General features: G+C 40.8%; 1 protein-coding gene across 2 annotated transcripts; it reads right to left on the bottom strand.

The window, feature by feature from the left end:
• Positions 1-180: 180 nt before the first annotated feature.
• Positions 181-10,173, bottom strand: LOC111216777 (steroid hormone receptor ERR2-like). Of its 2 annotated transcripts, XR_002664931.1 has the most exons (9): positions 9,823-10,173; positions 7,756-8,092; positions 6,780-6,933; positions 5,678-5,794; positions 5,309-5,416; positions 5,054-5,215; positions 4,311-4,583; positions 715-1,093; positions 181-454 (listed from the first exon to the last, which is right to left on the bottom strand). XR_002664931.1 is itself a non-coding variant. In XM_022738396.1 (8 exons), the coding sequence occupies exons 1-8, from the start codon at positions 9,876-9,878 to the stop codon at positions 855-857; spliced, it is 1,446 nt and encodes a 481-aa protein (XP_022594117.1). In that variant the 5' UTR covers positions 9,879-10,173; the 3' UTR covers positions 181-854. The 2 variants fall into 2 exon arrangements, 1 of the variants encoding a protein (XP_022594117.1); XM_022738396.1 differs by having other exon boundaries at positions 181-1,093.
• Positions 10,174-10,630: the final 457 nt, after the last annotated feature.

The following is a 10,630-nucleotide window of genomic DNA, read 5'->3' as shown; positions in this document are numbered from 1 at the left end:
TGTTGCAGCTGGTCTCAGATCAGCACTGTATGGAAAGCTGTGACAGATGCATCAGACAGTTTGTAACCATGTTTACTAACCAAACAAGTTTTTCTAACAGACTTTGTATAAAAAATTAAAAGCAGTGACTCAAGGAGATGTCATGGGAATCATTTGGAAATTATAACACCATCATGTTTTACTCCAAAAGCATTTATTTCACTCTGTAAACTAGTTAACAGCAAAACATCTTCAGCTCACTGAATGAAACTAATCAGCAGCCGATAAATAATCAATACTGATAGAAAATGTCTTTGTCACCTTTAAGGTAAACACAACATGATCCACACAAAAATATCTGTTTTCTTTTACAAAAATAGATCACAAATGTGAATTTTATGACATGACAAATTGTGTAGATGATGATGATGATGATGCTGATGATGGAGGTTGTGGGGTGATGGTCTGGTTCCAGCTGTGAACAGATGTGAACAGATGTGAAGCAGTGTGTTCTGTCTCTGGATGCTTGTAAGTTTTCTCTGGTCACATTTGTCATGACAGTAAAACACTTCAAATCACTGACCCCTGATCAGCAGTAAAGAACCGTGTCTGGTCCCTGAAGGTGGCGTCTTTATTTTCCCAAACCAAAAATATGAGCTAAAATGTAATGAAACTATGGTCTAATGTAAGTCAGCAAGTCCAGCTAACTAACTTACTACCTAGTCCTTCATCTACCTGTAACATGAGGTGGAGCTGCAGGTCTGGTTCCTAACTGCTTCTGCATCAGTCTGACAAAAGTCTTCAGTCCAACGTTGATGGACCTGAGCAGACCTGGAGCTGGATTTGGTCTCAGAGTGAGGACAGGCAGGAAACCTTCAGGCTTTGGCGTCTAGCATCTCCAGCAGCAGTTTGTGGAGGGGGACATGGCGGTGGTGGTGCAGGCGCAGCAGGGCCTTCACGGCTCGGTCGGCGGTCTGTCGCAGCAGGGGGAGGCTCATCAACAGCCGGCCCGTCCTGTGCTGCTCCCTGCGGGACGACTCGTACTCCTGCAGGGCCTCGTGGAGCCCATCCTGAAACCTCTGCACCGATTCCAGACAGTCCACCGGGTCTGCGTCTGTCGGACAAGGAAGACAGACAGAGGACGTTAGGAATTACATTTAAGCACCGAATTTAAACATCACTTTATTAGCTCAGAGCAGCAAACATTAGTTGATGAGTTGAAAAATGTTCTGCATCTAGTTTGATAATCAAGTCATCAATAAAGTTTTTTTTTGTGCTTTTTTTTTCATGTATGAAAGTAAACTAAATGTTTTGAAATGAGGAAAATTAATGACCAAATCAATTAATTAAAACAATGATCAACAGATTAATCAGCAATGAAATCAATTAATAGATGAACCCTGGAGTATTTGCATTTAATACTTTGATTACTTTAGATTTGACATGATAAACTTAACTTTATAAAATACAATATATTGTTAAAGATTAAACCAGATGCTCGAAACCCTTTTGATTTACTGGTTTCAGTGAATTGTTTTTATTATCTCCATGACTTTATAACCTTGATGTTGTTAGTAGGTGTATTAATGTAAAATGGAATATAAATAATCTATACATGTCCAAACCACACACAAATCAGCTGTGGGAGAAGTACTTAAGTCCTTTACTACAGTAAAAGTATTGATATCATAATGTAAAAATACTCCATTACAAGTAAAGTCCTGCATGTAATATCTTATTAAAGTAAAAGTACATTTGTTCCTTACTTCCTGTTACATTACCACAGTAAAAGTACATCATGTAGTTAAAGTATCACAGTAAAAGTACTTCCTGTAGTTACAGTGTCACAGTAAAAGTACTTCATGTAGTTAAAGTATCACAGTACAAGTACTCCCTGTAGTTACAGTGTCACAGTAAAGTTACTTCCTGTAGTTACAGTATCACAGTAAAAGTACTTCACATAGTTAGAGTGTCACAGTGAAAGTACTTCCTGTAGTTACAGTATCACAGTAAAAGTACTTCACATAGTTAGAGTGTCACAGTGAAAGTACTTCCTGTAGTTACAGTATCACAGTAAAAGTACTTCACATAGTTAGAGTGTCACAGTGAAAGTACTTCCTGTAGTTACAGTGTCACAGTGAAAGTACTTAATTGTGCAGTATACTGTCTCCTGTGACTGATCACTGATCAGATCATTGATCCTGGGTCATTTTACTACTACGTCCTATACCCTTAGATAGTTTAGTTCACTTGTTCCCAACCTAGGGGTTGGGCTCCTCCATAAAGGGCCCCAGATGAGAGAAAAGAAGAAGAAGAAACAAACATCTGATTCACAAACTGTGAATTTCTTGATTTTTGTGAAATATTGTAGTTGTTCTTGTTTGGGCTAACAATTCAGACAGTTGCAGTGTTTTAATGTTTTCTAATAGTTCACAAGCCAAAATGTTGGAAAACCACTGGTTTCATTCATTTTAAAATAGTAGAGGTAGAAGTAGTAGTATAATCTTAATCTGGAAGTGCTGATGGCACTTCAATTTGAAATCACCACAAGTTTGTTTATGTTGTAACTAACAATTTTCATCTATATATAATTTCTAGAGCAATGAGAAACATCACATTTACTGGATTATACAGCTACACCTGAACTAATCCAGTCTGCATCTGATGCATTAAGAGGCACAGAGAGGTCAGGAGACGGTCAAGTGGGAGATGTAAAGGTCAAGGTCAGCCACACACACACACACACACACACACACACACACACACACACACAAACATTATCTTCTGTTGTGTGAAATATTGATGTTCAGGCTGTTAATGGGCTGAGCAGAAAAACTAAGACCCACATCAGGCTGAAATACATTAACACACACACACACACACACACTGTGTCTGTGTCCTCCAGCTGACACTTAACAGTTTATAGATCCAGAACTGAGTCTATCAATACAATTTATTGATCCAAGGCTCAGACAGTGGGAGACTGACCAGACTTCAGATGGAAGGACCCACCACTGTCCCATCATGCACTGCTTCATCAGGGGTATTTAATACAGTCAGATGTTATTGATCAGCTGCTGTCCACCCACTGTTAGTATTGTTAGCATTATTAGCACTGTTAGCATTCCCCACTGAAGCCACACAGTGAACATCTCCTACTAACAAGTAAAACATGGGTGACATGTTCCTTCATCACCATGAACACAAACACTGTAGTTTACTTTGATTCAGTCCTACACACTGTCCAGTTGCACCAAATATGGATTAATCCGCCACAGCCAGTGGTCCTCAACAAATTCACTATTTCCTGCTGTTTGTTTGTTTTTTCGCCTTTATTCAGATAGCAACAGTGAGTGAGAGACAGGAAAGCCACGGAGAGAGAGAGAGAGAGAGAGATAGAGAGAGCGGATGATGCGCAGCAAAGGGCCACAGGTTGGACCTGAACCCAGGCCACTGAGGCCAGCACCAAGTTAATCTTTATATGTGTGAGGTATTTCAAAGATTTCCATCTTCAGTAGGAACCAATGAGCTCAGAGCTGAGAGCCACAGACAGATGGGGGACGAACTGAATTAGAAAAAGAGAACAATACCAGAATCCTCCCCCCCCCCCCCCATCCCCCCCCCCCCCCCCCCCCCCCCCCCCCCCCCCCCCCCCCCCCACCCCCCCACCCCCCACCACAACAACACACCACACACACACACACACCACCCGACACCCCACCCCCCACCCGAAAAAGATGACACAACAGCAGTCCCCGTTTCCAAAACAAAAAAGTACATTTCTGGAACTAATCAATATCAATACTGCGAAGCATCAGCCCCCAGCCACTGATCAATATCAATAACCACTCCTCTGGGATCAATACGTTCAGACTCCCACCCCTCCAACCCCTCCCAAAAAACCCAACTTCTCCCCTCTTATAATTGTAAATCAATATCAGTGTTCATGCTGCTGTTTCTGTTTTTACACTGTGTCTGTGTGAGTGTCTACACGGGGGGGCAAATCCCACCATATCACCAAAGATTTTTTTCCCATGAACTATTGCAGTAATATATTTTTCTTGATTTAGTTCTATTTCCTGTTTTTGTTTCCTGTCAGGGTGTCAGGGTATAGATACAGTATCTGTGTGGTTGACTGATGTATGGACAGATAATAATCTTGCTCAGAGAAGAATATTAGGAGAAAGATGGTATTTCCCCCCGTCCCCTCTCTCTCTTCATTTTTTTATTTGGGCTCACCCACTGGCCTCCCATGTGAAAACCTCTTGTTCACATTCTCATGTTAGATTTTAGCAATTTATTTGTGTGTGCGTGCATGTGTATGTGTGTACCAGAGTTGGCGAGGGCCATGGCCTTCAGCGTCACCACCTCCTCGGGGCTCAGGTTCATCACCTGGTATTTAGCCGTCAGGTGATGCAATGCCTCGTACAGGTCAGCCAATCCTGCAGCTCGACACTGGCCTTCGTCCAGCCGCAGGTTCCCAGCGAACACAAGCCCTTCCCCTGCCACGCCCTGCGAGCGCCAGGCCACGCCTACCAACAGCGCCTCCATCCAACCACTTTGCAGCAGTGACATCTGATCAACCAATGAGAGCCCGGAGAAACCTGGGAGGGGTGGGACAGAGCAGGTGTCACTCTGTCTCATAATTGTGAGAAAACAAGTATCACTGTATTCTGTGACCTGATCTCCTGATCAGGTCACAGAATACAGTTATTCAGTTATATCTTCACTGCACACGTTTTATCAGACTTTTCAAACTTAATTTTGCTGATTGTTACAAAATGGTACCATAGTATTTAGATAGGGTGGCAAACGTTGACAGTTTCACGTCTCTTTGTGTCTTTGTGGTGTATTACTACAACAGTGACATAATAATAATAATAATGATAATAATAATAATAATAATATTGATAATAATAAAAAACGTCCACTTCACTCAATGACTTTAATATCTGTCTCAAACCAAGGAGGAAATAAAATGTCTCCTTAAATACTGATGAGGACCCCCTGAGGACCAAACAACCAGACTACTGCCCCCCGGATGGTCAGAGTGAATGTGGTCCTCAGTGAGTACCTGGGATCTGTTTGGCCCAGCCAATCAGAACCAGCAGCTCCCGGTTCAGGAGGTCACAGAGGGTCAGCAGGGTCCGCAGGCTGCTGTCATTGGTCGAATCGTCCTGATTGGCAGCCAGGGGGGTGGGTTCTGTCAGCAGCAAATGGGAAATCACCTTGTTTCCTGAAAGACAGACAATAATTAAATAAACTATCCAGACTCAGCATGAAGTTTGAATAAAATGAAGGAACCTTGATTAGTAACGTGTGAACTCACGGTTGCTGACGGGGTGACTGTACGGCCCTTTGGTGTATAAATTCAGTCCGGTCTCCACTCGCCTCTTGTACTTCTGCCGTCCTCCTCTGACCCGGTCCATACGAACACCTGAACCACAGAGAGGCTGTTTTACATTTTGTGTCTGTTTGTAGTCAGTTTATGTCTCTTTGTGGTTTTTTTGAATCTCTGTGGTAATTTTATGTCTCTTTTTATTCATTTTAAGCCTTATTCTTGTGATTTCTGAGTCTCTTTGCAGTTGTTTTGATTTGCTCTATGGTCATTTTTGTTTCTGTGGCTAAGAAATATGAACAGTTACTTCAACAACATTGCAAAGGCTCATGGGAGGTGTCTCTGACCAATGTAACGTACCCTCCCTCATCATCCCAGCCTGGAGACACTTCTGGAAGCGGCAGGCCTGACAGGCTTTCCTCCTCCGCTTGGTGATCTCACACTCGTTCATCACAGGACAGCTGTACTCGATGTTGCCTAGGTGACCACAAACAACTTTATTTAGATAAATTAAAGTTATTACCAACTGCAGGGCCTGGCTACATCTTTACATTAAACAGAGCACATATTACACACTATAATATACTATAATATAATTAATATAATAAATTCTAATAATAAATTCAAAACGTTTTTTTGTTTATTCCTTTGAAAACGTGTCATCTCAGTTTGACTATGGCTTGTGTTTCTCTTCTCTCTGTTCCTGTTGTCATCCTGTCTATTCTCACAGAAATCTATAAAAAAAAAGTCTGTCCAGTCCCCCACCCCAACCGCCCACCCAGTCCACCACCCTCCTCCCATCATTGGGGCTTAAACTGCAGCGTCCTGTTAACAGGATATTGATGAGCAGTGAAAAGACTGGAAGCTGGTTCTCAGCTGACTGAGTTGATTGTGGGTTTACTGGTCCAGAACATGTTCACATGACAGAGGTGGAGTTGTGCAGTAAAATTCAAACTAATACAATTATATACATACATATATATATATATATATACACATATAAAGACTTAAAGGTGACACTAAGAATAATGAAGAACATAATCCAGCATCTGAAATGAAGTTCGAGAAATCAAAGTTAAAAATATGTATGTACTATACATTCAGTAGTTTATTCTAACCTTAAAATTCAGTAGTGATTAAATTTCCCCGTTTTCACAATAAGGTGTTCATTTGCTTGTAAAACTGTCATCACTTTGCTTCCATAGATCTGTTAAAAACAGATTCAACATGTGCTGATGACTGAACTGATCAGACGCGACCAAGCAATCAATCACTCAATCATGGACGCTGTTATCTGATCTGAATCCAGCTGAGGTGAGAAACAAGCAGTTTGCTCACAAGTGTGAGCTGATGATTTCACACACTAATCAATGCAGTGGTTGTGCTGCTGAACTGATCAATTGATCAACTCTGCTCATTAATTCACTTATTAATTAACACACACACACACACACACCCTCACCTTGTATGGTCCTCTTGAAGAAAGCCTTGCAGGCCTCGCAGGACGCCACACCGTAGTGAAAACCAGAGGCAAAGTCTCCACACACCAGACACAGCCTCTTGGGCCCCACAGCACCTATCGGTGTCAGGTAGTCCCTCCTCAGGATGGAGTCCACCTGCAGACAGAAAACACACTGAAGCCTCCTCTGCTATATAGTATAATTATCAGTGGTGAAAGGTAACAAGTACATTTAGTTACAAGTTCTGCACTTGAATATAATTCTGATGTGTGTTTTCTGCTACTTTATCTTCCACTCCACCAAATTTCAGAGGAAAACATTGTACTTTTTACGCCACTGCATTTATCTGAAAGTTGCGGTTACTTTTACATTAAACCTTCACATGGTAAATGAGTTTATGAAATATAAAACATTGGTAACCACTGGTTTTTAAATCCCTGACAAGAAATCAGTGTCTGGCTGTGTCTCCAAGTTTCAGATGTCTCAGTGTTTCCCCTTTAAACTGGTCAAATGATTTAATACTATACACAAAAACATCAGGGAAAATAGACTGTGTATGAGGTCTTTGCTGAGTTGTTGTTGTCAGTTTCACCAGACATTTTGAATGTAAAACTGTAAAGTAATTATTTAAACAGTTGTTCGAGGCCCAAAGAGAAAAAAAATTCTATTTAAAAAAAAAAAAAAAAGGTTGGAGAAATTGTTTTTTTCTTTCCTTATATCTGGTGGCCCTTTGCAGGGGCCCGACACTTAGGTTGGGAACCAGTGGACTAAACTAAGGGGTGGTGACATAGTTTAAGCAGCTACACCTGCAGCAGCTACAACAGTAAAATGCTGCTGAAGCATAAGTGACTCAGGATCAATGACCTGATAAAATATGATTCTTTTACACCAAAATCTGACATATTGTACGTCATCTGACAGTTTATTCATCAGCGCAGAAAATATTAATAAAACAAAGAATTCAGAAATATTCTTCACCTGTGCTGAAAACGAGTCGGTGTGCGACACTGTAAATCGCAGCGAAGCCTCTGACACAACAGCGCCGCCTCCGACGCTTCCGCCGCTGGAACTAGATCCTGTCGGGGAGTCGGGTTCCGGCGCTCCGCAGAGGAGGCTGTAGGATGAGGAGGAGGAGGAGGAGGCCGGGCTAGGGAGGAGGAAAGCCGGGTGTGTAGGACTGAGAGTGAGCGTGGTGTCCAGAGGGAAGGAGGGACTGAGGGGGGAGGAGTGGAGGAAGGAGGCCGGAGACCGAGCTTCATCAGTGAGAGAGGAAGAGGAGGAGGAGGAAGAGGAGGAGGGGGAGGACTCCAGGAGGCTGAGGAGAAAGAAATGTGAGATTTAACAGTTAAAACTGACCAAGCAGGAGCAGTGATGCAGAAATAATAATAATAATAAGAAGAAGAAGAAGAAGAAGAAGAAGAAGAAAAAAATCAATTAAAACTTTCTTTAAAAACCGTTTTAATCAAAATGACCCATTCACTCTCATTAAAAAGTTCCATCATAACAGAATCACAGTGCAGTATGTGTAATTTTCAATTTGATTTGTCTTTTTTCTTTTTTTAGTTTAAATATTCCTCTTTTTGTTTCTTGCTGTGCTGCAGGAGCAGAACGGGGGATGTCTGTAACTCTGGAGGATACTGATCCACTTGACTCAATCTGTTGAAACTTCATAAACCACCAAAACATATGAGTATTTCTGCACCAAGCAAAGGCATTGTCCTCTGTCAGTGACATTATGAAGCAGATTATGAACAGGGGGAACGATCACAGAGAGGACAAACTGAAAAACTGTGAATCTGTCCTTTAATATTCTCCTACAATTAAACATATCAAGCATATCATATCATATCATATCATATTAAGCAGACTGAACAGGATGTTAACATGGTGTATTGAGTTTAAACTGCAGATTTACACAGAATTTGTTTTTGTTGTTGCTGTCACTATGGACACACAAAAATCACTTTCATCAGGAGTAGATGAATGAAATGCCTGGTTGTGTATGTGCAGATGTACATTTATATGGATATTGTTTCCTCATACAAATGTCTGGGGTTCATAATCATATGAAAAAACTGAGAAAATTCTCCATTAAATCAGTCTCACCATTTTTGTGCTGAAAGCTGTCAAACCTATGAGAAAATTGACGCTTGCCCGTTTCCTGTGTTTTTGACATTATTTGTAAAGTTTTGTTTCGTCTGTATTATTTTTTAATGATTCATTTTCAAGGTTTTATTTCATAATAATTTAGTTTCTGCAGGTTCACCAAGTTAAATTTAAGACTTTTTTAGAGGATGAAATTTACAACCTGTTTCTCTGCCAAAGTGAAAACCGGTGAGGATGATGAGGCCTGGAACTATTTACCAAGTTCATGAATCCATTGAAATTTGTGTCAGATGTGTCTCTGCAGTATTTATCAGTCATGTCTGAGAAGATCTTTTAACTCCAAATTGACCTGGATCAGCAGCAGGATATGATGAACTAATAACAGAAAAGTCATTTATTTAAAAAACATATTTTGGAGATCATTTTTTCAGTTTCTGCTAAAATCAAAACTAAAGTTAGTATCTATGACTAACTAGAAAAAACATGTGAGACTTTTGCAAAAGAAATGAAAGACGAGGCCTTTTCTTTAGATAAATGAAATTGATGCTTTTTAAGACGTGAAGACAGGCAGATCCTCTATTTACAGACAGTGTTTTTATTTTTGACTTGATTGATTGATTGTGTTACATACATGTTTTTTATTTTTAATTTCATGGATCCTCAGGCTCCTGAGCTGCACACGTGTTTGTCTTTCACACATTGTTTGCTGTGACCTGCTTATCTGATTGGTTCTTATTTGTTTACTGAGCATGTGAGACCAAACCAGTTTCCCTTTAATGATTAATAAAGTGATGTAGTGTTTGTGTTATCTGGTAACACGTCTGCCTTTATGTGTGTTCTGTTCTATGTCTCATATTGTTCTTTAATAAATAGAACAATATCTATTAATATAGAACATAATAAAAACAAGTGAATAAAGAGTGTGAATGAGTTTCTCACCGCTGTGGGCTGAGGAGTGGATAGTCATCAGTCAGACAGAAGTCCTTCAGCTCCATCCTGAACCTGATGCCAGATCAGCTTCAACAGCCTCAGAGACAGACTTCAGACCTGCAGTAGCACTGCCTCCAGAATCTGATAGATCCAACCAGAAAATAAAATGAGTCCTGAAAAGTCCTGAGTGCTGTGTTCACACACTCAGCTTTCAGTCAGTAAAACAAGGGTTTCTGATGGTACTTCAGGTCCAATGAAAAAGTGGAAAATCGTAATAAATAATCTTCCACACAGGTGAAAAGTTTCCCTGAATGCCTGCAGAGAGAAGAGGATGATGATGAAGATAATGATGATGAGTGTATAAACCTACATAGATATCTGAGCTCTGAGGTGTCTGAGCTGCTATTTATCTATTCCTCATATCATCACAGAGGAGGGGAGGGGCAGGACCTGCAGGATGAGCCAATCAGCATGCAGCATCACCGGTCTAAACAGAGTATTGACTTCTTCTTTTATCATCCCTATTGATTTGGACAGTGACAGATGTAGGCCACCGCGGCCAGCCACTTTTCCTCTGGACCTTTCAATACACATGAGGAAAAACACAAGTTTAATACAGAAAATACACAAAACTAAAGCTGTTTAGTGTGTGTGTGTGTGTGTGTGTGTGTGTGTGTGTGTGTGTGTGTGTGTGTGTGTGTGTGTGTGTGTGTGTGTTTGTGTGTGTGTGTGTGTGTTTACAGCAAACAGAGAAGAATAGCTGAGTAAACAGCAGAGATCTGCTGATGTCACAGCATCAGCTCCTATAGAACAGACC

This window comes from Seriola dumerili, unplaced genomic scaffold (genome assembly GCF_002260705.1).
Source record: "Seriola dumerili isolate Sdu_G_001 unplaced genomic scaffold, Sdu_1.0 BDQW01000036.1, whole genome shotgun sequence".
Lineage (NCBI taxonomy): Eukaryota > Metazoa > Chordata > Actinopteri > Carangiformes > Carangidae > Seriola > Seriola dumerili.
The sequence above is the reverse complement of the archived record's forward strand: the minus strand, read 5'-3'. Positions and strand labels throughout refer to the sequence as shown.